We start from the raw sequence: 27,945 nt of genomic DNA on the forward strand, positions 1-27,945 counted from the left end.
TTGGGGGGCTGTTTCCATGGGGCCTGTTTGCTGTCGCCAGCTTCTTGGAAGTTTGTCTTGTATTTTTGTTTGTTTGGGAGACCGGGTGTTGGCACAAGAGCATCACTGTGGAGTCAGGGCGCAGTGGGCTTAGTGGCCAGGGAGCAGCTTGGTTGAGATCTTGGCCTGAGTCTCAGTTTCCCGCTCTGGAAAATGGAATGTCAGTACTTGCCTTGCTGGGTGATGAAGTAAAAAATGGGCTCAGAAATAATTCTAAAAAATGTGTATTTCATAATAAAAAATAATTTAATTAAAAAAAAAAGGGCTCAGGGAGGGGCCTGGCACGATGCGTCCCCACCTGAAAAGCGGAAGACGGGGCTTTCTGTGTAGGAAGTGGCCAGATCCCAGAGGTGGGTCCCTAGCCTGCCTCCCTGGGATGGGCAGCCACCCGGCGGCCCTCACGGTAGCCTGGAGTGGGCACCAGCTGACAGCCCACACGTTGGGCGGGTGCGGCTGGAACTCCCCCGCCCACTCCTTGGTGAATGGAAAAGGAGACCAGAGAATACACAGAAGAGATCTCTGCCTTCTCAGCGGCCGGCCCTCACTGGTGGTGCTGGTGGGCGGAGCTTCCTCCCCCACGGCAGGAGGGGCCGCTTCGGCTTCCTTTTGAGGCCCCACACCCCTTTTTCCTATCCCCCTGAGCTGGGGAGGCAGCCACTGTTTTCCACAGTCCATGGACCTCTGGAACCAGTGGGTGACGGTGTACATGAGGGGACTGGGTCCTCCCATAACAGGTCTGAAGGCCCCAGCAGCCTCAGAGGAAACCGCTCTCCAGGGAACCTTCTCCAACTGGAGGCCCTCCGTGCTTTGTCTCATCTCAAATCTTCCTGTAATCTAGGAAACGAACGTACCCAGGGCCTCCAAGTTGTGAGTTCCTGATCTTTTTGCTTTTGTGTTCTCAATAAAGCTCATGGTGGAAATTACAGAAAAGTAACTGAAAATCCACTCATAATCCCACTACTGAGAGAGAACCAGCATTCCCGTTTTGGTAGGTGTCTCTGTAAGCTTTTTTTCTTGTATTTAATTTCGCCCCCAAATTACAGCGCCTGCAGCCACTTACTCAGGCTGCCTCTGGAGTCTGCTGTGTGCTCAGATGCTGGAAATACAGGCGGGAACCTTGGGGCAAAAACCCCAGCCCTGGTGGGATTGACATTCGTCCACTTGCTTTTTTTCATTTACACGTCTTGACCATTTTTCTGTTTTCTCAAATATTTTTTCAAGAAATTTTTTTTTTTAATACTGGCTACACAGCATTTCATTTACACAGTTAGGCCATGGCATATTTATTATTATCTAGACTATTTCAATCATTTCTGTCGTTTTTGCTCAAGTAGATAACCCTGTGATGAGCGTCTTGTACGGAAATCTTGGTGCCCGTCTCTGATTATTTCCTCAGACTAAGTTCCTAGAAGGGGAAGTGCCGGCGGGGAGGCTTTGTGAGTCCCCCTCATGCTGCACGCACGCGCCCTCAGAGCTTTACACACCACAGGATTAACTTGTTTAAAGTGTACAGTGGTTTTTAGTATATTGATTGAGTTGTGCAACTATCACTGTGATCGAATTTCAGAACATTTCCATCATCTCAAAAAAACAAACCTGTCCCCATTAGCAGTCATTCCCCATTCTTTTCCTCCCCCAGCCCCAGGCAACCACTAATCTGCTGCTTGTCTCTATGGATTTGCCTACCTTGCTCTTTTCATATAAAGGCAATCAGACAATATGTGGTCTTTGGTGACTTGTCTTCTTTGACTTAGCCTCGTGTTTTCAGGGTTCACGTTTTGCTTATCCACTCATCTTGGACAGACATGAGGTTTCCACCTTTTGGCTGTTTTGAGTGGTGCTGCCATGAATATCCGTAGACCGGCAGACCTCAGAGATACTGCGGGTTTGGTTCCAGGCCACCGCAATAATGTGAGTCGCCATCTTTTTGCCTTCAGCTTGTAAAAAATGCAGCAGCTGTGAAGCACAATAAGATGAACAATAAAACGAGGTGTGCCTGTGTTTTTGTGGGGACATGGTTTCATTTCCCTGGGGTAGAGAGCGAGTGGACTTGCTGGGTTATGTGGCAACTGTGTTTAGCATTTGAAGAACTAGCCAAGTCAAAGCACTACACCACCTTACACCCCACCAGCAATGTATGAGGGTCCCAGTTTCTCCACCTTCTCACTTACACTTGTTATCTGTCATTCTGATTAGAGTCGTAGTAGTGGATGGGAAGAGTCGTAGTAGTGGATGGGAAGAGATTTGTATTTCCTTGATGGCTAATGATGTGTTTAGTAGCCATCTGATGCGTTTGCTATCTGCTGTTGAAATGGCCTTCCAGAAAGGTTATATACCTACGTATCTTCTCATCACCAGTGCTGCCAGCACTGGGTCTTATTTTAAAAACTTTTGCCAACTTGTAGATGAAAAGTGGTTATCTTGCCCCTTCTGGTTACAAGTGGAATGGGCCATTTAAGAAAAAAAAAAAATTTGAGAGAAAATTCACATAAAAGTCACCACATTGAAGTGCAATTCATTGGCTTTTATTTATTATTTTTAAATTGTATTGGGGAACAGCCATGGTCATTGGTTTACACATTGCTTTCGTGGTATAATGGCCTAGTTGACTCTTTTAGGGAGGGCGCAGCTCACAGTGGCCCACGTGGGGATCGAACCGGCAACCTTGGTGTTAGCACCACGCTCTTAACCAGCTCAGCTAACCGGTAACCCCCAATTCACTGGCTTTTAGTATATTCACTGTGTGTGCAGCCACCACCTCTAATTCCACATTTCCATCACCCCGGAAAAAAAGCCTGTACCTACTGGCAGTGAGCCCCACTTCCTGTCTGCAACCCCTGGTGACCACTAATCGGCTTTCCATCCTGTGAACTTGGACTGTTTCCCTTACGTTTCTTGGTCATACGCATTTTTTGAGATTTATAGGCCGTTGACTCTGCGTGCTTGTCTCCTGTACTGTCTGCCCTTTTCTTGTTTTGCAGGAGCTCTTTACATGGCTGTTAGCTGTTATATGTTGTAAATATTTCCCGAGTTTGCCATTTGACTTTTCAGTTTTGATCCTGAGTTTCTTGGCTTATGGAGAATTTTAAGTCTGGATAGTAAAATACAGTAATCTTTTCCTTTATGATTTCAGTCTTTGCTATTCTACTTAGAAAGGTCTGGGACCAGGTACTTAGATTTTATTTTTTACTTTTAATTATTTAACCCAGCTGGCTTTTCTTTGTGGCTGGTGTGATATCCTGTCATTTTTTGATATCTGAGATGCCGTGTGTCAAGGCATATCACATAGTAAATGCTCACCAAACGCAGGCTAAAGATAATGGGTCGTGCCAGATTGCGCTCGGAAGGGTGGAAAGTGCTGGTGTGGTGGCAGCAGCCATGACCTGGCCGGCTTCTGGCTCTCGCCTTGGTTTCTGTCAGCTCAGCCGCCTCAGCCTTCCTGGCGCCCCTACAGCCCCTCGCGCCCCAGAGGCCCTTGCCTTCACCTCTTCTTCTGAATCATCATTCTTCGAAGGCAGGCGGTGGCCACCGTCTAGGGCTTTTGGGGATCTTGGTGGTGACGAGCCCCCCCTACCCGCCCCGGTGTACCATCCCCCCCCAGGCCGGTGACAGAGTTTATTTGTTGTTTAACCACAGCTTTTTCCACCCTCCTCCCCAGGTGCAGAGCAGACGCTGGGCCCAGAGGCCGCAGCCAGGCTGCCTGTTGGGGTTCCCCAATCTGGTCTGGCTCTGCAGCAGGGCTGGGAACAGGGTGTTCAAGACCCTGGGGTCTGGGCAGCTCTGGGACCCCTGCCCACAGACTCCATCGGGCTCATCTGCTTCCCTGGTGGATGGGGGTGGGGTTCCCAAGTCCACAGAGCCCACTCTTGTGCAGCAGGAAGGTCTGGGGGGCAGTGCCACGTTTGATGCCTGGCACGTCCCCTCCCTGCTCAGGGGCCTGGACATGTAGTGTGGCCTCTCAGAGCCATGGCTTCCCCTTTATCTGGAGGAGCTGACCAAGCCTGGCCCTTGTGGCCCGGAGTGTCCTGGGACTGAGGTGCCAGGAGCGGCACTAGGAGAGGAAGGCACAGCTTGGGTAAAGGTGTGGACGGGGACAGGGCACATTTGCCTTGGGACTCTGTGGCTGCACAGGGTGGGGGTCAGGGAGGATTCCTGGAGAGGATGCTGGGAGCAGGATGTGGTCACCCAAGGTGCGAACTGCCGGCAGCTGGTTTGTAGTGGGCGGTGGGGATGGAGTCTGGCTGGGCCCCTGGCTCTGCTCCGGACCCCCGGTCGTTCCGGGCCTGCCCGGTGCTGGCTGAGCTCATGCAAGAGGCACTTTGTCCTTGGGAATGGTCCAGGCCCGCGGAGACGGCAGGGATCCTCGCGGCTGGTTGCTGAGCAGCCTGTGACTGCTTGCTCTTCACCGCATTGCAGTTTCAGGGTCTGCACAGTCATTTACCCTGAGAGCCAGTGTGTGGGTAGGAATGGCAGCCTGCATGGAGGGCACAGCTTTGAGTCAGGGTGTGGCGGGGAGAAAGCCTGCAGGTGTGCGCGTGCAGCCTCACTAGTAAGGGCTGGGGCGCTGGTTCCCTCCAGTCCTGCCCCACAAGGCCGTCTCAGGACCCCTTCCCCAGGCAGGACCGGTGTGGCCTGGACTTGTCACCCTGAGGCGGAGGCGAGATCAGCTGGTGAAGGTGCCTGTGGGTGATTAGCTCCTTGGTTCACCTGTTCAGTCATGCCCATGAGGGGGTGCGGGGAGTGTGGGACTTCCAGGGGTGGTCCCTCTTAAGCCACGGGCCCCCACTTCGCCTCACAGCAGCAGTGCACACCCGTCGCTACAGCTGGCTCTTCCTCACTCAGGCACCCGCATCTCAGGAGGGGCTCGAGTGGCTGTGGGTGTTTGTCTCGGGGGGGCAGGCTGCTCCAGCATCTGTGAGGGACTTTGTGTCCCTGTCACTGTGATTCTGTGTGTGGGGTGGTCTCTGAGAGGGGGCTTTGTGATTGTGTCACTGTGAGTCTGACATGGGGGAAGCCCTTGCAGGTAGGGTTTAGATGGGCCCCCAGCCCGTCTGTCCCAGTCTCTCTGGCTAATTATTGCTCCCCCCCGGCCTCCTTGGGGCCTCAGGGTCCACGAATGGGGGGCCCCACCCCCACACCACCACTCAGGGTGTGAACTGGGGTGCCACCTGCACCGAGGAGGGAAGTGAGATGATGGGGACCCTGTCCCTGAGCAGAGCGGTTATATTTGGGGGTCTGTCTCCCTTTCTCTCTGGCTCTCAGGAAGTCTCCGTTTCTGGCACTGAGGGGTTCGCGTTTGCCAGGAAAGGGGGGCAATTGATCCATGTGGCTTTTCTGGAAGCTTCTTGCATCCCTTTCCTGGACCCCTGTGGGGACCAGGAGCATAAGACAACAGGGCACAGACCAAACAGGAGCTCTGGCCCCCAGGGCCTGGGGAGCCTGGGCTACAGGCAGGTTCACTGACAGAAGCCCAAGAGGGTGCCTTCCGCCATCACCTCCATTTTACACGAGGAAACAAAAGCAGAGAAGTGATTTGATCAGGGTCACACCGAGAAAAAAATGACGGGCCTGTGGGGGTGGGGGCCCTGGTTGGGGGCAGAGGAAGGAAGTGACCTGTGGCCTATAGTTCCAATCTTTGTTCAGTCCATGGAACTGGCTCACTGCCTTCAGTTTGCCTCCAAAGGAGCTGGGGAACAAGGGGTGAGATAACTCACCACACCCCACATCTGCCTCTGCTCCCCAGACATCTGAGGGCTGGGGCCCCAGGCACCCACCCAGCTACTCACCCATCCGTCTGACAAACCCTCCCTAAGGACCTCCTCTGGGCCAGACCCGGTGCTGGGCCCCAGCTGGGAACACGGCTTGGTGCCCTGTCCCCACCCCCAGAGGAACTCCCAGTCAGATGGCGGGGGCAGCTGCATCATCAGGAAATTATGGCTGGGCCTGATAAGCCCTGTGCAGAGGGAGAGGCACAGGAATCGCACTAACCACGATGTGACCAGAGAAGGCTCCCTGGAGGAGGGGAGGTTTTCTCTGCTGAGAGCTGCAATGGGAGAGAGCGCGTGGGCTGGGCAGGTGAGGGTCTGAGCCCCAGCTCTACTGGGCTCCCTCCTCTGTGGCCAGGACAAGTGATTCTACCTTTCAGGGCACCATTTCTCCATCTGTAACATGGGGTTGGTACAGTGCTGTTGTGGGGCATCAAGAGCCTTCTCCTCAGCCCGTCCTACCCCCTGGCCGGCTGGAGCCCTGGGAGGCCGGGCCACGGTCCCATTTCCTCCGTCCCCGCCCTGATCACATTCCTTTAAGTATTCCTGTCACTTCTCTGTAGCCTTCGTTGGAGTGGGGTGTCTGCTGTGGGGCCATATCCTGTGCCCCCAGCCTTCACGATATCTGGCAGACAAAAGGCCTGTGATATTTGTTGTAGGAGTGAAATTGAGCACCCACGACCTACCAGGCACTGTGCTTGCTGCTGGGGATGCCACGTGAGCAAGACAAGTCCCCACAGAGCCCATTTCACAGGTTGATAAATGCAGTGAAGGAAGTGAAGAGGGTTATGTGATGGTGACTGTGTGTATTTAGACATTGTAGTCAGGGAGGGCCTTCCTGAGGAGGTGACGCTTAAGCTGAGACGAGCCAGATTTGTGCACATGTGGGGGACTTGCCTGCCAGACCGAGGGAACAGTGGTGCAAAGGCCTTGAGGTGGAGTGTGCTGGGTACGTTTAAGGAAGTGGAGGCTGGAGCAGAGGGGTTGAGGTGGTACGAGGCCTAGATTGTGCAGAGTCTCGTGGGTCACGGTAAGAACTGGGGCTCCCACGTCTGGCGAGATGGGGCCCACGGGGGAAATCTGAGTAGAGGAGGGGGATGGGAGGTAGCTGAGTGGATGGATCTGGGAGTAGGACGGATGGATGGCAGCTCAATTTTGATGCTGCCCACCTCAGGGAGTTCAAGATGTCACCCTGTTTTCCGACTCCTCACCCTATGTGGGAATTCCTTGTGAGCCATCTCAGCCCCCACCGTTCTGCCCCCATGGGGTGGTATGTGCCTGCCCTCCTCATCTGTGGCTCCCTGGTGCCTGGGGGAGGAGGTGGGCGTGGCCTTCCCCAGCTCTCCTCAGGTGCCAGTGGCTTTCACATCCACCTGGGGCTGTGTTAAGGGGCTCATGTCCTGAAGCTGCAGGCCAGCTGGCTGTGATGCATTCTCTGTACTCTGTGTCTGTGTGTGTGTCTCTCTCTCCCTCTCTCTCCTCTCCCCCTCTCTCCCCGCTGTTTTCTTAGCCTTGTCTCATTTATGAAGGGATAAAACACCACCTCAAGGGCTGTTGTGTTTTTTTTGGGTGGGGGGTCATGGGAGGCTTCCCTACTACTCGTCTTCAGAGAGACGGACCAAAGCAGACTGGGGAGGGCTTTCTCACCAGAGTGTCACCATACTTGATATCAAGGACTGTTCTTTACTCTGGAACCTTCCTAGTTCCTTGGTCCCAGCCCCTCTTCTTTCATATGTTCTTTTCTGTAAAACTGGAAAAAATTTTGAAATGGTGCTAACCTGTGAATTCAATAGCCCACAAGCCACTGGTGGACAGCCCGGGCACATAGTAGGTACTCACTAAATGGTGGTGTGAGGGGTCTGTTAGCATTTCTAGCCACAGTTGACTCCCCTGTGGATTCGGCTGTCGTTTTTGGCCTCTGGGTGTTGGCTCCTTCTAGCCCCGTAAGCTTCCAAAGCCTTTCCCTCTACCTTTTCCACTAGGGCGTGTTCAGCACACTAAACTTAAAGCCACTTTGTGCCCTGCTGAAGACACAAAGATGGAGAGGGAGCAGGGAGGCCTGCCGGAGCACATGGTCAAGTGGTGGGTAGACAGCCGTGAGAGCTGACTGCAGTGGGCTGGGGAGTGACCACGGGGGCTGCTTCTTCAGACTGGGTTCCTAAGCTCATCCTGGCCTTGTACCATCTGCCTGGACCTTTCCATACCTGCTGCGAGCACCTTCGTACACACTGCACTGCTAAGCTCTCATGGGACAGTGGTGACATTATCACACCTTACACAAGTACAGAGGCTAGGGGAAGTTGAGGCAGAGCTGCGATTCCAGGCCAGGACCAATTCCCAAAGCCCGTTGGGGGTGGGGGGCTGTGCTGCGCTGCACTTGTGCAGACCCCAGAGAGGTTTCTGAGCAGGATGTTAGGTGATCAGTCTGGGGAACACATGGGTTCACAGGTTGCTCTGCTCCAGTCCTTCCCAGAGCCTCTAATGGACTGCTGTGCACAAAAGCTGACTTTTCTTGGAGAACCCCTCTTTGCATTGGCTCCCAGGAAGCTCAGAGACAAACCTGTGGCAAGTGGGACTATGGTCTGTGTTCTAGCACTTCTCTCCCTCCCTCTCTCTGCTTATCCCTGTAACCTGACTAAAATCCTTTTTGGAACAAAGACGGGGGGGCGGGGGGTGTTTCTGTTTGTTTTTTTATTGGGGAATTGGGGAAGGGGAACAGACAAGATGCTGTCATTTTGTTCTTCAATCAAGTTGTGGAGGACGTTGCTTCAGTTGGCACCATCATTGCGCTCTTCCCAGGTGAGGCAGATCAGTCGCCGGCTTCTGGACGGCCACTCATTGCGGCTGCTGGCCACACACGGCAGCCCATTGCCACAGGGGCTGCAGCCTACGCCGTCACCAGCGACTCACGGCAGCCCAGCTCCAGGTTGAGCTGTTGTTCAGCATCTTAGCTGTGGAGGGCAGTGTCACTGGCCCTCACTCATATGTGGGATCCGAACCGGGGCCCTCTGGCGTCCCAAGCCAGTTCTTAACCATTGCGCCACTCGGGCGGCCCTGTTTGGTTTTTTAGGTTGGTGTAAGCATTTTCCAGAATGACGTTTCATCTGTTTGTTCATTTGTTCATCCAGGCAGCACCCATTTGGGCTCTGGGGTGAGGGGGGACCCGGCTATTTAGGACAGGGCCCTGGAATTTTTTCTAAGCCTGTTAAGTTTTCAGGCCCACATCCATTCCCCTGCTCCTGGTGTGTCAGCAGGATCTGCTTACTGTCCCCACATACACTGAGGCTGTAGTTGATGCCGTGCCTGATACCACAGGCAGTAAGGGGCGGGCCAGGGCTTGGACCACCTCTAGAGCCAGGCTCCAGGCCACAGAGATGACCCCTTGAGGACTTGGGTGCTGGGCAGAGGCATGTGGCTACATGCTATGTTCTACTTCCTGCCCCCCTGCTGCTCATTGTAGGAGAGGAGTGAGGGGCTGCTGTGACCTGCGGGATTCCAGATGGTGGGCGGTCTCTCCTCGAGGCTTTAGCTCGAGGATAAGGGGCCCTTCAATGGCCAGGCCTGGCGCAGTGGATGGAACATAGCCATTGTGGGAGCCCAGCCTGCCCATACTGTTGGGCCCACCGTACCAGGCCCTTTGCTGCCTGGGGAGTTAGATGCCATCTGCCCCACAGCTTCCTGCAGAGGCGGTGATCAGAGCTGGGTCTGGCCCACGAGCCTGCTTGTGTTGAGGGATTCAGCATGTGCCCGGTATCTGCACACCCAGCTGCCGCTTCCACATGCAGCTTCGGAATAAGCCCCAGCCAAGACCCCCTGGGGACTTCTGGGGCCTACTGTGACCACCTCACTGTGGGACACAAGTCCTGTCAGCCTCCTCGTGTCCATGTGCTTCCCACCTTAGGGCCTCTGCAAAACCCCCGTTCCTCCCAGCCCCTGGGATGCTCAGCCCTGCTCTCAGCGTAGCCGAGGCCAGTCCTCCGCTGCCTCCCCACCTGCCCGTCTGGGCCCTTACTGTCTCCTTCCTGTGGAGCCTCCATCTCCCTTGCTAGAATGGAAGCTTGGAGAGTCAGGGACTGTGTATTGCGTTCTTGCTGTGGCTCCGGCACCTGGAGCTCGGTGAGGTCTTGTCCAGTCCCTCTGCTGGGGTCTCCAGGGTACTCAAGACGCTTGTGAGGACATGGCAGGGTAGGGCGCAGCCCAGTACCTTGCAAGACTTTGGAAGGGCCACCCCTCCCTGCCCTCGGCCCCTTCGGCAGCAGGTTGTGGGACCGATGGCGGGTGAAGGTGTGGGGCCCCAGAGAGGTAGGTAGGGAAGGTCTGGTTCCAGCCGGGCCCAAAGGCCCACCGGTGGGCGCACAGGGACCCTTGAGTCAGGAGTCCGAGAACCGGGTGAACATGTGGGTTGAGGCACAGCTGTCCGTTCCACCCTCCAAAAGTGTGAGACAACAAACCTAGAGCCAGAACTCCACCTGGTGTTACGCAGAAGCACATGCCCAGCTTTAGTGCCCACTGAATAGAGTGACTGTCCTTCCAGGCCTCACCCTGCCCTCCGGCTCCTTCATGTTCTTGATCTCTTCTAAACAAACTCAGAAGCACCCGAGTGGTTCACTGTGTTGTCTGCACAGTCCCAGAGAAGTACATCTTACTTTAATGCGAACTACAATACATTCCGTTGTTTGCCCTTTGTCGTAGGGTATGTAGGCAGGTAGGTGACATTATGCTGACTTTCACTGCAGGATGGTAAAGGAGTAAATAGGGTCTGTAAGGATGAAAGAGCGGGTGTGGGAAGCTGTGATACTAGGGTGCTGTCGTGTGAACGCTGCAGCATTGGAACGCTGTGGGACCGTATTCGTGTAGTGAGCCGACAAAAGCTGCACACCTTGGCTGGCCTCAGACCCAAGCCTGGAAACCTAGTACCAGCTAGTCACCATACCAACCCTGTGAAAAGAGAGGTGCTATTAAATAGCTCTACCTTACAGATGATCAAGCTAAGGCAGGAGGGCTGGGCCCTTATCCAGATTACCCAAGTCAGGACTGAACCCTAAAGCCTTGAGTGAGAATTATAGAGCCCAGATACAGTTAGCTGTAGAAATGTAAGTAAGCCCTACTGTGAGGAGAGTCTCTGCTCTGGCTGCTAGGAAGCTCAAAAACCAGCTAAGAAACAAATAGATTATTCCCACTGGAGTCACAGTAGCCAAAAGCAAGCAGCCAGCTTTTGAAATGCTAGGAGCTGAGAAGACTTGCTCCCCAGTAGCGGGTGCTGCAGGATGTGGTGGGTGACATTCTATTTGTACCACAAATATCTGGAGTGGTTTGGCCATTTTGATCACCTGAGCACAGTGTGACTAGGAGGGGGGTTCAGAGAGTAGCTGCTTGCTGGCCTGGCAAGGCAGGTGGAATAGAGGGCGTGTGAGAAGAGGGGAACCTGAAGTCCCTAAGTGGTCCTATAGCTGCTGACACAGCCCAGCTCTGTCTCATCACATCACTCAACCAGGAAGGCATCCACTGGTCCCTCCATACTGTGGCCACAGGTGGGGTTGTCCTGTCCTCATGTTCTCAGTGGCCCTCCAATCTGGGCAGAGCCCCGGGCACCTCCTCACTACCAGGCAGCAGGGTAGACACACTGGCTCTGACCCTTGGGCAGGCTGGGGCTCAGACCCCAGCTCTGCCTCTAGAGCTGTGTGGCTCTGGGCAGGGCAGATGGGCTGCCGCGAGGAGTCAGGGAAGGACCTGTGCCACGCTCGCCCTGCAGGGGAATGCGAGCCAGGGCCGGCCGTGGTGAGGGGGGGTCCTCTACCGCTGCCTGCCAGGTCAGCAGTTCCTCAGCTGCTGGGGTGGAGCTGGGGATGGCGCTGGCACGGAGGGCCCCACATTCAGAGCGAAACCAGTGGCTTTGCTGCTTAATCTCGGCACTCACTGGTGCTGGGACTAGCGCCAGGCCCGGAGCGGAACTGAAAGGGAGACTAGGCCTGTTCCCCTCTTGGCCTGGCCCACTTCCTCCCAGTGATCCTGAGGCCAGAGCTGGCGGGGAGGGTGGGGGCCAGGCAGGGCCCACTGCAAACGCAGGAGAAGGAAGGGAATGGCCCTTCGTACCTTACCCATTTTGCAGACAGGAAACAGGCTCTGAGAGGCTTGGCTGACTGTGAAAGCTGCCCACGCCCCATGTGCTCTGGCGTGTCCAGTGCCCTGTAGGGACTGTGGGAGACTGCTGTGCTCCCCACATCTGACTTCCAGGCTGAGAAATGAGGGTGCGGGGGCTGTGGAAGAGAAACTGGGAAGGTGAAAACGCCCTGGCTGGTGCTGGTCACTTAGGGCTGGGATTGACTGGTTGTACAACCCCTCCAAGCTGTTCCCCCGTGTGTGAGGTGTGTGAGGCTGGTGCGACAGACAGTGCAGGAAGCCCTGATAAGCACTGCTGGTTCCCCGTGTTGCCGTGACTCTCCCTGGACCGCTGTGTCCAACAGCCAGGGTGGGACTGGGATCTCCAAGGAGACCTGCTGGGGGTGGGCCTGGTCTGGGAAGAGCCCCCGTTTGACCAGTCCTCTCACCTCACTGTTCATTGGCCCTCCTGCTGGTAGGGAGGGGTTTGACGGCAGGCAGCCTGGCCCTGCGGTCACATCCTGGCCCTGCGGTCACATCCGTCTGTCAGCGCTGCCTGTTACCTGCGTGTCCACAGCATGGTTAAGGCTTTGAGGATTGGCTCTTACACCTTCAGAAAAGGCAGCCTCTGGCTAAGATGTGCCCTCTAAACAGAGGAGGTGGAGGTTGGATTCCCCCAAAGCCTGTCTCTTGTTTCCTCCTCCCCACCCCATGCTGGCTTATTAGGGGTTGTGTCCGGGCCTGACTGGCTGTCTCCCAGCCCTTGGGAAAAGAGCGGATGGAGGGAAGGGTACCCAGCTGGGCCTCCGGTGCCCATTCCCCACTTCATCTCAGGCTCTTTCCACCTTTCTTATGGTCTGTTGGCCTCTGCTGGAAGCAGCCATTGATCATCTCATGACCCCCGGAGAAACAGTCTCATCACAAGAGGAAGTGGAGGAGATGGGGGCCAATGGAGGGCTCACCTCCCTTCTAAGAAAGCTGGCTTCTGGGTCCTAGGGTGCCGCAGAGCCCCTGCTCTCTGGGATCAGGCATTGCAGGGTCAGCCCCTGCTCCAGCCAGGTTCAGTCAGGACCTAGAACGGCGGGCAAAGGAGTTGGGGACCATTTCCCACCTACTCTGAACCCTGTATCTGTTGGATGTCATGGGAGACTCCTGGATCCGAGTTATTACGTGGATTTTGGCTGGCTGTAACTCGGGTTAGCGGTGTCAGGCTCTGCCCCTTTGAGCACACTGGCAGAAGCCCCAAAAGCCTGTGGCTAAGCCACTCTGCCAACGCCCCGCCCTTCAGCCAAAGCCGCCCCTCCTTGTCCTGAGACTTGAAGGCAGAACAGATTAGTGCATTTGAGGCTCTAGGGCTCCAAAACCTGATTTTTCCTTCCTCAGGCAAGTGATTTCACCTTTGCGATGTGGTGATAATTATCTGCTTCATGGGGCTGTCAGGCCAGTACAGGAGAGACCTGTACTGATGGGGAGTTAATGGCGGGAGGCCCGGGGGCCCTGGTAGACTCAGCACCTCAGAGGGAAACGTGGCTTGGCTGTTGTGATGAGCGGATCTAGCAGCCAGTGTGACATGGCTGCACGGGGAGCTGTTTGCTCCTGCACCAGTGAGAAGAGAAACACGTGTTAGCAGGCAAACCCATGTCAGTGCTGGACGACTGTCCACAGGTCCAGCTCAGCCCACATAGCTTTCTGGGGATCTCAGTGTGTGGGGAGTGGGGACAGTGCTTAAGAGGCAGTAGCAAAAAACCTCTGCGGGCTCCTTGAGCCCGAATGCTAGACCTTCCTCAGCAGCACCATGAGCACTCACCCACCCAGGAAGCTAGGCCCCTGGGGAGGCGGCAGAGAAACAGAGGCCTGGGGGGGAGGGGGGAACGGGACAAAGGGCCATCAGGGACGAGCCTTGAGTGTCCCACCTTGGTCTCCTAGAGTTCAAAGCCCAAGCTACAAGCAGCCTGCTCCAGCATCCAGGAGGTCCGGCGGTGCACACGCCTCGAGATGCCCGACAACCTCTACACCTTTGTGTTGAAGGTGAGTGACAGAGCTTTTCCACATCCAAGAGTAACACACACACACCTCAGGGGTCCCACACAGCCGTACCCTTCCTCCCCACCAGGTGAAGGACCGAACAGACATCATCTTTGAGGTGGGAGACGAGCAGCAGCTGAATTCATGGATGGCTGAGCTCCAGGAGTGCACAGGCCGAGGGTGAGGCCCCAGACCCTAGGGCCCCACTCGTGGCACAGCTTGACCACTACCCCGGCCGCACCCCAATCCCTAACCCCAGCCTCTTCTCCAGCAGGCTGGAGAGCACAGACCCCGAGATGCATGTTCCTTCAGCTCCAGAGCCTGGCGTGTCCAGCTCTCCCACGGGAAGCACAGATTCCCTGAACCAAGGTGAGTGCTCCCAGCTTTTCTCCTCCACATACTCCTCCACATACATCGGAGCCAGCCTCCGCTCAGGATGAAGGCACTCACAGGGGGTCATCATTACCCGTCTTCTCTACCAGGTGCTTCTCTAGGGGGCTTGCTGGACCCAGCCTGCCAGAAAACAGAGCACTTCCTGTCCTGCTACCCCTGGTTCCATGGTCCCATCTCCCGAGTGAAGGCAGCTCAGCTGGTTCAGCTGCAGGGCCCTGAAGCCCACGGAGTGTTCCTGGTACGGCAGAGTGAGACACGGCGTGGGGAATACGTACTCACGTTCAACTTCCAGGGCATAGCCAAGGTATGGGGCGAGGCCGGTGGGGCACGCCCCCTCCCCAGTTGAAGGCCCTGCGGGGCCAGCGCCTAAGCCTGCTGGCCTGTCCCCCGCAGCACCTGCGCCTGTCGCTGACCGAGCGAGGCCAGTGCCGAGTGCAGCACCTTCACTTCCCCTCGGTCGTGGACATGCTCCACCACTTCCAGCGCTCACCCATCCCACTCGAGTGCGGCGCTGCCTGTGACGTCCGGCTGTCCAGCTATGTGGTCGTCGTCTCCCAGCCACCAGGTGTGACCCCAGTGCCCCTTGCTAAGAGAGGGTGGACAGCACAGGGAACCGGGCAGAGAGGGTAAAAGCTTGCTGCAAACTTCAGGGACACGGACTCGTTTTGTGTCCTTCCGACACTGTCCCCTGCCCTGTAAGACTGACAGTGTGGTCTCTGTCACTTGTCCTCCAGGTTCCTCCAGCACGGTCCTGTTCCCTTTCTCCCTCTCTCGCTGGGATTCGGAGCTGGGCCTTCCCCGCCTTAGCTCTTCTGGCTGTCCACGGGGGCTTGGCCCAGAGGGCCTCCCAGGCCGATCCTCGCCCCCCGAGCAGATCTTCCACCTGGTGCCTTCACCTGAGGAGCTGGCCAACAGCCTGCGGCACCTGGAGCCGGAGCCTGCCAGCCGAGCCCGGGACTCCGACTACGAGATGGACTCCTCCTCCCGGAGCCACCTGCGGGCTGTAGACAATCAGTACACACCTCTCTGACAGGCCGCTAGGAGTCCCTGGCCCAGCACAGCAAGCAGAGAGCAACTTGTGAATGTTACTTTCCTTCCTTTCAGAAAGATTTAAGGGACACTGTTAACTGCTCCTTCCAGTTTGGATGTGACCCTTTATTAGGCCTGTTAAAGGGCCTCCTGTAAGTTTCATCTATCCCCTGGCTTTCTCTCATTGTTTACAGATGTAGTTCTTGTTTGCAGATGCCGCTAGCTCCTGCCCTGGGTCCCTAGGACTGGTCCCCATCACTCCTAGCGGAGGTGGCGGGGTAAGGGCCAGAACTGGCAGTGGAAACTTGTTCTTTTTCACTGACGCTGTCATAGCTGATGACAGACTTTTAAGCCCAAAACACTAACAAGCCCGATTCGCTCATGCTTTTCCTATTGTAGCTTCAGTCCATGTGGTACCTCTGCTGTACCCATGCCACAGGTGACCACCCCAAACCTGCTTTGAAGACATAGCCTTAGGACAAAGCTCTAGCAGATGGACAAGCTAAAGGTTGAAAATGATTTTAAACATTTTACCTCAGATTAATTTTTCAAACAATTCAGGTTTCAAAACTAAACCATTGCTTATTTCATTGCACTGTTTTAATTAATAACCCATGCGATTTTTATAGTCAGAGACACCTATGCAAACCCTACCTGACTAGTTCCCGGTGTGAGCCAGCATGCCTGGCTTCCTGGTCTGTTGCATCCTCAGGACAGTCACCTGCTGCTCAGTAGCAACTGTCCTTCCTAAATGTAAAGAAGTGATGTGTCACCCTTTCAGGGACATTCAGGCAATTACTGAAATAGGAGGGTGGCAAGTTACAGTTCTACCCTGGTGCCTTATGAATAAAATGGAGTTTGGTTTATAGCAGTTTTATGGTGAGAGTTAAACTAACTGAGGGGGGGGGGCAAAAAAGGAAGAAGGCCTCCTGGGCCTTCCTAGTAAATTCTTCACCTACAGGGTTGGCTTGGAGCCCCCCAGTATCTGATGGCTTATTAAATTATCCCACAAGGTTTTAGGCTCATTCCTCAGCCAAAATGGAAGCTAGGAATCTGGTGCCACAGCTAATGAGGAACTCCTTTAATGGCCCACAATCAGCGTTCTGTTCCAGCTGTTACTGCGTCACTTGATGAAGAATGCGTGTGCACGGACACACATCTCCAACAGGCAGGGAGGGCCTGCAGTCAAACCTCTATCTAGACTTCTTTCACAAGTGATACAATTCATAGGGGGGCTGGCTCCTCCCAGAACTTTCATGCGGAGGCTCAGAAACAAGGGGGGCAGTGACAGTGAAGTCAGCTGCTCCTGGGTGCCAGTAGAGCAATTCAGTACAGCCGCCAGGCTCACCCAAGTTGCGAGTTTAGCACAGCTTAATGTATATATTATAGATGCACATCGATTTTAGGCTAAAATTAAACCTTGGCCTAAAACTGAGTATTGCCTGCATTACCTGGGGTGAGTGTTTGGTCTGCTCCCTGTAGCCATTCTCTGTACTCCAAGCGGTCAGAGGTCACACGTTTGCTTCTAGAATTTTCTGGGGTTTTAGGGGAGGGGAGAGGCAAGTAACTCACCTCTTAACGGCGTTTAAAACTCACACTCCTGGGCGTTTTGAGAGCTTGTAAAGCAGGTACAACCCTGATCCAGGTTTGTGGTCCATTTCTAAGGATACTTATTTTCTACAAATCAAGCAGGTTTCTCTAAACAATGAATGCTAAGCAAAGTGTGAACCAGGGGAGCAAGCACTATTTTGAATTTCTCTTTTTAAAAGAGAAAACTCATCACAAGGTCAATGCCGACAAGTCTACTGGTGCAGATTTCCCCCTTTTCCGCACAGGAAGGGAACCAAGTAAATGCCCCCTCCCTCCTCATCTGGGATATGACATCTCCAAGCCAGGGGCACTCACTTCTGAGCAGTCTCAATATACACTTCTCAGGTGGTGCCAAACTAGAAGCTCTCACCCACTGGCTACAATGTAGAAGCTTAGATTCTGACAGAATCGGAAGTCACCCACCTCCAGACTGCTTCAGTATAAAATGCTCGAGAAAAACATTTCCTTTCTCAACGTGGCTGAGTTACCAGGATAGCTCAAGTACATTCCAACAACAAGCCCGGTGGTGGCCTGGGAAGAAACGACACTAAGCCAAATGCCTTTCCTTTCTGCTAGAGCAGATGGAGCTGGAGGAAAGCAACAGTGGGTCCCCGAGCTTGATGCCCTCAGTGACCCTGCTGGCTGTGGCCGGCGCGCCACGATGATAGCACATTCCACCACCCTTCCAGTTCTGATGTGACCACTGTTGGCAGCAAGAGGCCAAGCCAGCAGCCTCCACTGAGCTCAGGCTCTGAGTGCCAAAGGGACAGCAAACATCACAACCCCTCCAGTTATCTCTACTTACAGACAACAAGGATAGCTTGACTGCTCCCAGCACCATCACTTCCTTAATCTGACTTTAACTTTTACAAACTACTAACAGTCACCAGCACCAAAGAATTAAGTCAACTAACCTGCCTTGAATTTTAGACCAGCAATCCATATGGCTTTATCTGGTATAAATCTTCTGCCTTTGATCATTTCTGGACCGTGTAGGAAAAAGGAATAGCAATCATTAAAATCTTAGGCCAGAGAACACTATTTTTATATAACAGTTTCTTAACCTAAAATCAAGGCCTTGAACTCTTCCCTAAGGGTTGCCTGAAATTCCTTCATGCTTTTATTCAGGGCTAAGTCTCTTATCGCAAATGTCATGTGAGCTCTAACATCTTCCACCAGCTAGAGGAACTTATAGAATATTATCCACTGCCTCTTAACAAGGACACATCTGACATCCAGTGTTTGGTTGGAATAAGCAAAACATTGTAACAAAACAAAATGAATTCATCTTCTATCATTATAGGCAGAAGGTATTTGGCAAATTTTTATGTCTTGTTTATGTACTGTACAAGTAACTTATTCTTGAATGCAAATTTTGCTACAATGTACAAATCGCTACATGTGAATTAAAAAAGTTTGCAGAATCTTGATTTGTTGCCACAATATTTAAAAGCTATCTATTATGACTATGGTCTCCACAGAATCCTTGCCTTTCCCTTTGTCCTCCCCCACAAATTGGGGACATTAACAAATGCTTATGAGTCTATAGCAGTAAGCTGCTTTGTATATCACTGCAGCTTTTCTGCCCTCTGAGTTGATCAGTTTTTTAAAGTGTCTCCTGCCCCCTACTGGTAAAACAGACAGATGCCTGAGTCAGGAAAACTTCTATCGACACTCTTTTGGGTTCAGGAGAATTAAAAAGAAAGCTTACAGAATCAGCATCAGGCTGAGGACGTGGAATTTCAGCGCTGCCCAACTCTGGCCAGCCTTCCTCCTTCTGAAGCAGACCTCTATCCACCAAAGAGAATATCTCAGTCTTGTCTTTTTCTAGAGATACCTTGAACCAGAACTAAAGGTGAAGAAGAAAAATCATTTGACAACTAACCTTCCAGGAGATTAAGAAAGCACCCTCAGCCCTCCTGCCTGGATATTAACTAGTAGCTTATACAAACACACACTAACTTGATATCAGTTTTTAAAACTTTTTTTATTTTTTAATTTTTTTTAAGTTTTTATTTTATATTATCTACAAAGTAAAAGTTTTTCCCTTAACTTAAAAGTTGAACCACTGTAGACAGTGATCACTTCATCAAACTTGATTTATAAATAATAAACCGTCAGTTTGACGGTAAGAATTTACTGAACCTTTGTCAAGTTTAGTAAAGGGTGTTGTTCCAAGTCTTGATTTTTTTTTTTTTTTAGCAGTAATAGCAGCAAGAATCACTCTTGTTACTTCTGTTGCTAGCTGATGTGTTCATGACTTTCGAGGGTCATTAAAAAATAAATAACTTCCAGTTTCAGCAAGCAGAGCTGGGGTACTTGCGGGACTCTGAAACGGCGCATGGAATTATGAAACAGCCCACAAGTCCCTAAATGCCTCTACTCGGTCCAGATATCTTCCACTGCAAGTGAACTGTTAGCATTCCTATTGGATGTTACAAGAAATCAACATATATTTTTAAAAAACAAAATAAATGAAATTCTAGTTTTCTGTGCTTCCAGTTGGTAGAAGCAGTAGAAGGGAGGAGGGAATTTGGCCTTTCGGTTCCTCCAGGGCAGCCTTACAACTGCTGTTGGTGGTGGGCTTGTACTGTAAAAAAGAAAAGTGAATATTTAAACAGAAAACTGGCAACACTGCACATTAGCCTAGTGTCTCTGCAGCACATGACTGTAAACTATCCTTGTGCTAGCTGAATAACTCACAATTTAATTCACTTCCCCCATCCCATCTGCACCAAAGGGGGAGGGGGGATGGGTAGAAACAAACCAGTAAGACGTAAAACCACTTCAGATAAAACTCCCAGAAGACTCGTTGCTCATGGGGTAAAAAAACCAGGCCTTAACATACCCCCTCCCAGTATTAGCCAAGCACCAGTACGGCTATCAGAGTAACGGGTTAGACTGAAATCTCGCCATGGCAGCCATCAAGGATTAGAGCACAATCACAGGGCATTCTCTCCCTGTCAGGGCATAGGCTGGAGCTAATACTACACTCAAAACCGATCCATACACAGCACTTTCTCATCAATATTCTCTAGAACTACAATCAAACTCTGTCTTGATGGTAACCCCCCCCAAATGTCAGACTGTTGGGACTCAGGAAGGAAAACGCTGCACTGTCCAGCCTGTCAAACAAGGAAGGCCAACTGAGCCCTAAGCATGCACCAGCTAGACAATGCGGCTGCTGCTGCTCACCAGCCAAACACTGGACCATCAGAACACACCCAGACTCAGCTCTGGAAGCCTCAGGCCCTGACACTGAACTGATCATCACACTCCCTACTGTGCACACTCGGACGCATCTTGCTAGTTCTCCAATGCGGGGCTTGAAGCGCTGGCCCTGCCTGCCATTCGACCTGTGCGAGCAGAATGCTTTGGGGTGCCCGGCAGCTCCTGCACACACACGCCTCACCTGAAGGGTGCGTCATATAGGGGAAATGCGCTGTTGTCGAGACTGGAATGGGCTGTAGTGCACTTTGAGCGAGGGCGGCCTGGGGACCGCCGGGTGGCTGTGTCGTCATGAGCATCATTGGCGCATGGGCAGTTGGATGAGAAGGAACCACTCCTGACTGTACATGAGCCTGAAACAAAGAGCGCTTTTACGCATACAGGCAACATCTCCAGCTTAAACAACATGTCAACTGTCTTCCTTTCACTGGGCTGGGGCTCTCAGGAAAGGGCAACAGTGGGCACTCAGGGCCCTTTCCTTTTCTCTGGGGACACGCCCTAGGGGATCATCAGTTGACCTACAGATAAGCTTGGGCCTTTAGCAGAGATCCTGCAAGGCTGAGGGAGCAGGCACCCAGCGAGCCTGGGGAAAAGTCAGGGCTGCCATGTCCTAGCCTTCAGCACTTCTGATCACTGGGCTCTATGTATGATCAGACCCCTGATCCAAGGGCAGCGTTCTCAACTTAACAGGAGGCTAGATGTAACCATGCTTCAGATTCTGGCTTCCAGGGGGGAGCCTGATGTGGTTTTACAGGGGACATTCCTTGCTAATAGGAAAGCAATTGTTCCAGTGTGAGCAGGGACTGTCAAGTTCTGCCCCAGGGATCACTGTTGGTCCCCACTGCCCCCCTCCGCTTCTCGCCTCAGTGAAGAATGGGTCAGGGCAGTGAGAAGAGGCTTGGGCTCCCTGCTCTAGCGACGAAAGATACGCTGATGGAGCAGCAGGAGGAGGCGGCGGCAGTAAACGCCTCCAGCCGGGAGGGATAATAGGAGAGAATCCAGGCCAGCTCGTGTCCCTGTACAAGTGACAGCGAGCTAAATCCGGTCTCACTGTCAAGTTGGGAAGCTTTAAGCCCAAACACAGCAGGATCCCAGCTCTGCAGGGACTCGGCAGGGCCAAGAAGAGCCCTCATTTTCCTGCCTCCCAAACCACGCACAATTCCAACCATGGTGAAATGCTGTTTTTGTTCCCTCACACGTTCGCGCGGGCCGGTGGCATCTGGGCTGCTTCGTGTTAACCCTTTTTGTTCTTCCAGCACAAAAACACAGAAGCGAGGTTTTAGGAACCCCAGCCTACACGTAGACTCACACGCCTCCTTAGCTGCCAGCCTCTCCTCAACACCTGCCCCGGCTCTCATGAAGCTGCTGTTGCAGCCAAACCGAGCTGGCCCACACCTGAGCAAACCAGCTCCCCTCCCCACCATCCAAAGCAAACCATCACTGCAGTGCGCCACCCTACAGCGCGGCGCGGGGTGGGGTGCGGGGTGGGGTGCGGGAGTGGGGAGGGTGGTGGAGGGGAGGAGGGGGGGATGCCCAAGCTTCCCAGAGCTGTGGAACTCTAGTTACAAGGTCACCCTCTGAGAGTTAGCTCCAACTGAGTCGCATCTCCAGCCCTCACCACGCCAGGGCCTCACTGTTTGACACAGAGTTCAGGGAGGCAGTCTGTTTCAGACCGGCCTAAGAGTGCTGTTATGAAAGCAGCAAAAAAGAGACATCAAATAACAGCCGATTCACCCTTCACAGCACCAGGGCGGGCCTCAAAGACAGCGAGCGTGAGAGCCAACTTCAGTGCAGTCCCTCTCCTCATGACGACAATCCAACTTGGCCCTGGGTTGCACTGGACCTTTCTCAGCAGCTGATGCAGACAGCAACCACTGAGATGGCAACCACACCTTACAACCTTTAGGAGCTTACACTGGAGGTGAGCTCCAAAGTGCACCCAGGGCTGCTCTTTCAGAAAACTGCGCACACCTGGGTGCTTTCAGCTTCTAGTTCCACTGCACCAATGTACAAGGCCAAGCCCTTCCAAGAAGCACAGCATATGGTCAAAGCCAACGGGTGGGTAGCCAGGGAAAACCAGTGGAGAGATTTCTCGGAATTCAGGTGACTAACACTCTAGCTGACAGGCAGTCCCCTTAGAGAGCTGAGAATTTGTGAAGGTCCGCCATTCCTGCCATACTTCANATTTGTGAAGGTCCGCCATGTGTGCCATACTTCACGTGTGTGTGTGTGTAAGAGACAGAGTATATATATATATATATATATATGTATATATGTATATATGTATGTCTATGTCAATGAAGCTATGTAAACATAGCAAAACAGACACAGAAAGGAAAGGAGGACTGGGTTGCATTCCAGAGTCAAAGATATTTTTAAGGTCTCAGCTGGTCCAATCGGCAACTTCACTGATTCCATTACAAAACCACACAAACATCCATTTAGGGCCAGATCACATGTATTTGAGCGGGAAAAGGGAGACAGGCAGATCACACACAGGGTTTCCTAGCTTGGAGAGCATCTGGCTCTTTGTTGCTTATCTGAGAGCCTTCGTATTCTACTTGGTCTTCACAGAAAGTTGGCTAAAGCTGATTTACCTGAGGTACGTGGGCCATGTGGGGTGGATTGGTGTACGCCGGCTGAACATGAGAAGGGTGAATCGTAAAGACGGTCTGTTGTGCTGTTGGGAAACTATTCTGTGGCGACTGCGTATTGGAGGCAGGTGTCATGGAAGGTGGGGTTGGCGCAAGCCCCGCGTGGTAAATGGCTGACTGCTGCTGTGGACTGGCCAGATGGAGAGCCTGGGCGGCTTGGTGCTGATGGTGCTGCGAAGTGACAGGAAAGAATAAGAAAACCACTTCTGGAATGAAAAGCAGTTAAAGGTCACACAATGTCAAGCCTTGCACATGAAAACAGGTTCCACCTGGGCGCATCTAAGATGAGGGGCGACGGCAAGCACAGGACAATGGGCAGGGCGGGCTGTGGGGTGTGGGGGGATACACCTCTGGTTCTGAGACTTCCTTTCTGGGGTACCAGCCAGATTCTCGGCCTGGCAGTCACAAACCCTCAACCACGCAAACGTAAAACAAGACTACTGCCCCAGGGAACTGACAGATGTCAAAAAGATCCTTAACTGTCTCTGTTAACAAACATGGTTAAAGAAGCTAACAGGGAAAAAAACATCATCATATAAGCACTAGGAATGAAATGAAGTCCCAAGAAAATTCTTTACTCTATGTTAAATTAGATTTTTGAATACTGATGTTTCCGTAACTTACCCAATCACCTTATTCTCAGTGTGTATTTTAATGTGACTTACAACCACCCAGCGGCAGTCTGCAGAGCTGTATGCTGGCTCCAGGAGGCAGGGCCGCTAGGTGTTTTGATCACGCAGCGCCTAGCGCCTTCCCGGGCGCTGAAGAGAACACTCAGTAAACAGAAAGGGGAAGCAACTCTGCGAAGGCCTCGGAGATTCTCCTCACCTGAACAGGACTGGGTGCAGGGTGGCTCCCACCATGTTGGCCTTGCTGCTGTCCAGTGGGGGTAGCTGCGGGCTGAGGATGTGGAGTATGTGGGTGCAGAGTAGCATTAGGGTGCGCATACTGCTGAGCAAGGGAGCCAGTGGAAACTAAAGTGAAAGAAAAAGGAGTATGTACAGTTGACGTGTGATGATCTTAACTGCTTCTCTATGCCTCATCAGCTGAGCTTGCTTGATGCTCAGTGGCCTAACATATGTGGTTACCAATCTATATTTGACTCCATGTAAACCATCCATTTTCTTGAAAAAATAAGTGTGAATTATGCTTAACAATCAGACTAGCATTTTATTCATATAACAGTTGTATATATTATATTAAAACCTAACTAGTTTAAATTTACTCTTTAAAAGTCACTAGGTTTTCCTGAAAAGGAAACTTAAAAGCATAGGCAGAAACAATTCAAACAATGTCTCTCAATACCCGCCACCCCCCTCTCTCACACACACACACTCTTTAGCTCAAGGCCATCATCTGGCTAACCTCACCATGCTACTGCCCTGGAGCGGGTGCAGTGTCCCATGGGCACACACTCTATCGGGGCTGGGGAAGGGGCTGCATAAGGTGTGTGGCAAGGTCAAGGCTCTATCTTCAAGGACAATGACCACAGTCTTTCTCAGCTGATCACAGAAGTCATTCTGCCACTCAGTTCATTGTTACCTGGGCCCTCCCTGCTAAAGTATTTCTCACCTTTGCTTTATAAAATCCAGTAGATGGAATTACCTAAACTATGTAGAGAAGCATTTCAGAAAGAATTCTACTAGAGTAACTTTTAAAGGAAATATAATGAGCCAGTTTAAATAAAAATGTGTTCATTAAACATAAGAACCCAAAGCCAATTCTTTGTGAATCTCAGCACGGGGCATATTGTGGTACAAAACAGGGAGATTAGGTATAAATGCATTTATTCACACCTTCCCAAAAGAGCAATTTGAGAATCAGAAGCACAATAAGATGGGTCATTGCTTCCGGTGACTATAGCTAGCACATTGATACAAATCTAATCATGGTGTAGCAATGAGCTGCAGACAGCTCTAGCAACGCGTGACTCCCAGCCTTCTCTCAGATCAATCCTGAAACCCCTGAAAAGCTAAGCCCATACACAGAAACAATTCCAAAATAGTTCCTCATATGATGTGTTAGCAAATGCACACACATAAGGGGACTGATGGGGAGAAGCAAGCACTGCTTTGGGATCAGGCACCCTAACTCAGGTAGTCTGATAGGCAAGGCTGCCAAGAGTCACCAGCATACATGACTCTGGGTACGTCCCATGTATGCGTAATGCAGTGTGTTAGGCACAGAAACAATTCTATAACGCTTGACGTTGTCAGACCCAGCCACCAACACTCCAGCTGCATATGTATCTTTAAAAGAGGGAAGGGCAAGGCAAAGAGCCAGTGCTAGGACCACCTGTGCATCCACTGCCAATGTCATAGCTGGTGTTAATATCCAGATCAGATTACAGAGAACACTTCTGTTTGTACATTGGAAAATTTCCCTAACTACATGAGTTAACATACACTGGAACATGTTAACAAGGAAAACTGGCAATATATTCTCTGGGTGGTTTTTGTTCTTTTTTAAAAAAAATAATTTAAAAAAATTTAAGTATAGCTAGGATACAATATTATATTTCTTAGGATGTTTTTAATAAGAGTCAGTGACTGTTTTCTGGGAGTTGAGAAAAATAATGTGCTAACTGCTTTTCTTTGAGCTCAACAACAGTTCCATCAGTCTGTGAAAGTAGTCAGTGTCTTTCTTCTAATCCATTGGCTTATTAAAAGGCTGCTCTTCACCATCATGCTTATCAAGTTAACTTTCAGATCCCCTAAAATTGTCTAGGCACTGACTTGGTACTGATTAGACAGCATAATTTGTAGCACATTTCCATCATCACAGAAAGCTCTATTGGAGAGTGATGTTTAGAGTGTCATTCACGCTCCCTGATTTTCAAACCATTAGCATTAAAATCCTCCCTACCTCCAAGATTCTTAAATATTCCATTTATAGCAATTCCAAATCTGGGAAAAAGCAATTCCCAAATCCCAAATTCTACTTATGAGGTTTCATACAGACAGAGTACAGAATCACAGAGTTTCTATATTTTTTAACCTATTTATTCAAGAAATTTTTGTACTGAAAAGTTTTAAATTTTACTTTTAATTACCTTCTAAGCAAATTAAGAAAAAAATTAACAATAAAAAAACCTGTGTGCTATATTATTAATTTTCACACATAAAAACATGGTCATCACAAAAAGAATAATTATGCTTATGAACTGCTATTGAATTTTTCTAATTGTTATTCATCATTAGAAAAATTTTAAAATCTTGACATTATTTGGAGAAAATTAAAGATGAAATATTCTTTACTATGCATTTTTAAAGGGCATCTTTGTGATAGTTTACCAATATTTAAAGCCTATAGAGAATTCTAATCTATTACCTTATTTGCATTCACAGCACAAATACTACAAGTAATCCAAGCTGAGTACATCCACATAGGCTTTTGTTTAAAAAACCCACCCTCCCTAAACACCAGTAAACTACAATGTATTATAAGAAAAATCAAACAGATGTAATATATACATCATAAGCTGCAAATAAAATTTAAGGTTTATTTAGAAACATTTTCCTTTGTCCATCTTCTTGCTCAAAAGATGTAAAGCAAGTTAAGTACCTTATCCAAGGAACCCTTTTTCCTCTGCAAATATGAAAATTGAGTGGCTAAGTAGGAAAAATGTGAAAACTGATGCTTTAATTCAATACTAATAACAACAAAAATATAATCTGGTTCCTTGAAAGGCCAGAAGAATGAGATTAAAAAAAAAGAAAAAAAGGTAGCACAGAAAGAAAATTAAAAGGCTGAAGGGGGGGGAAGTTTGAAGGAAAGAGAGAGACAAGAGTAAGGAACCAATATAGAGTAAATGAGGTAAAAATATATCAGAATCAGGGAAAAAGGGGAGAGTAAATGGCGATAAGTTCTGAGCTTTACTAAGTGTATCATTTAACTGCTTTTCTTACACATGCTCATTAGTTTAGCTAAAGATTTCAGACAGGTTAAAAGTAAAGTGAATTTTCTTAAAAATTTTGATCCAGGTATTCATCAGTTAAACTTCTATTTATAATGCCTTCATGAAACCTGAATTAGGTCAAGCAAATGAAAGAAGTATCACTTTCTTGGGCCAGATCTGGTCCAGAAGTTTACTACTCATTGTGTTCCTTGATATAAATGTTTAAAACTCAACATGTGATTTTTCAAATCCTCCTAACACTAACCACATTCCAAAAATAGTTTCCTAAGCCATGATCTTACTGAAACCAATTCAGTCCATAAAGCTGTGTGTTTAATTTGTACAACTAGGTTTTTTTCATTTTGACCTTGGATGCACAAGTCATAAGAGATCACCAGCACTGCAAAACTTAAAAAAATGAAACAAAACAAAATCTTCCGACTTTTAAATTTGATGTTAAATTCAGAAAAAAAGGAAGTGAAGGAAAATTGAAAACTCTTCACAAGGGGAGTAAAAAGGCAACTAGACCAAACCATGACAAAATGGCTTAGAAAGGGGAGAGAAGGGCTCAAAGCAGCAAATTAAATTACAAACAGCAGCCCCATTGTTAGTTTCTTTTAAAAAGTGCTGACACTTCTTTTTAAAGGAAGCTGTGCTAAGGCAGTTAATGCTTAGGTGTGATGATTAAGGACCTCTTAGCTACTTACCAAGAAATGAACTCCAAAACTACTAACAGAGACAGTAAGATGGTGAGGATAACTACATTTGAGACCTCAAATTGAGTACATGATAAAATTACTGACACTGTCTTTTACATACTATATCACATACAAAGTTTCCCTTTAATTGTATATATATATGTATATATGTCCATATATACATATACATACACACACAGCAAGACTCCTTTTTAAAGAGCATCTATTAAAGGATTAAATTTGTTAACATTTCCTAGCACCAAATAAATAAAATGTATACACTTATTTTTGGATACCAAGTCATGGCACAATTAATGAAAATTTAAGTCAAGATGTTTTCTAAATGCTTTTTAAAATCTGGCATTTAGTAAACATTGAGTCATTTTAAAGTAACTCACAATTTAGTTTCTAAAATCAAATTTTAATCCTTAATATCTACTAGAATACAGTATTTCACATGAAGTGACACATTATTGGCATGAAATTCTAAAGGATTTCTGCAAGTTAGTACCCTTTCCTATTCAAAT

At 50.3% G+C, this 27,945-nt stretch overlaps 2 protein-coding genes and 1 long non-coding RNA gene across 18 annotated transcripts in view; 1 reads left to right on the forward strand and 2 right to left on the reverse strand.

Moving 5' to 3' along the window:
• SH2B3 (SH2B adaptor protein 3) overlaps window positions 1-18,370 on the forward strand; it is a 37,560-nt gene extending 19,190 nt beyond the window's left edge. Inside the window, exons 3-8 of one of the 3 annotated variants that reach the window (XM_019641614.1) lie at window positions 13,830-13,931; window positions 14,017-14,108; window positions 14,188-14,297; window positions 14,411-14,625; window positions 14,715-14,886; window positions 15,056-18,370. In XM_019641614.1, coding sequence (XP_019497159.1) covers window positions 13,830-13,931; window positions 14,017-14,108; window positions 14,188-14,297; window positions 14,411-14,625; window positions 14,715-14,886; window positions 15,056-15,351 — 987 coding nt within the window. In that variant the 3' untranslated portion in view covers window positions 15,352-18,370. The remainder of the gene's footprint in view (window positions 1-13,829; window positions 13,932-14,016; window positions 14,109-14,187; window positions 14,298-14,410; window positions 14,626-14,714; window positions 14,887-15,055) is intronic. The other 2 variants (XM_019641615.1, XM_019641616.1) reach the window with 2 other exon arrangements.
• LOC109382250 (uncharacterized) lies at window positions 8,786-13,910 on the reverse strand. 2 transcript variants are annotated; one of them, XR_002123904.1, is made up of 4 exons: window positions 13,817-13,910; window positions 13,301-13,499; window positions 12,353-12,975; window positions 8,786-12,061 (listed from the first exon to the last, which is right to left on the reverse strand). It is a non-coding gene; the product is annotated as an uncharacterized LOC109382250 (long non-coding RNA). The 2 variants fall into 2 exon arrangements; XR_002123903.1 differs by having other exon boundaries at window positions 13,301-13,902.
• Window positions 17,364-27,945, reverse strand: part of ATXN2 (ataxin 2) — an 81,694-nt gene continuing 71,112 nt past the window's right edge. For 10 of the 13 annotated variants that reach the window (XM_019641612.1, XM_019641609.1, XM_019641607.1 and 7 more), the window contains 5 exons: window positions 23,651-23,796; window positions 22,766-22,993; window positions 20,353-20,521; window positions 18,652-19,530; window positions 17,364-17,923 (listed from right to left, as the gene is read on the reverse strand). In XM_019641612.1, coding sequence (XP_019497157.1) covers window positions 19,502-19,530; window positions 20,353-20,521; window positions 22,766-22,993; window positions 23,651-23,796 — 572 coding nt within the window. In that variant the 3' untranslated portion in view covers window positions 17,364-17,923; window positions 18,652-19,501. The remainder of the gene's footprint in view (window positions 17,924-18,651; window positions 19,531-20,352; window positions 20,522-22,765; window positions 22,994-23,650; window positions 23,797-27,945) is intronic. The other 3 variants (XM_019641601.1, XM_019641602.1, XM_019641610.1) reach the window with 3 other exon arrangements.

Source organism: Hipposideros armiger, unplaced genomic scaffold (genome assembly GCF_001890085.2).
Source record: "Hipposideros armiger isolate ML-2016 unplaced genomic scaffold, ASM189008v1 scaffold_62, whole genome shotgun sequence".
Classification (NCBI taxonomy): Eukaryota; Metazoa; Chordata; class Mammalia; order Chiroptera; family Hipposideridae; genus Hipposideros; species Hipposideros armiger.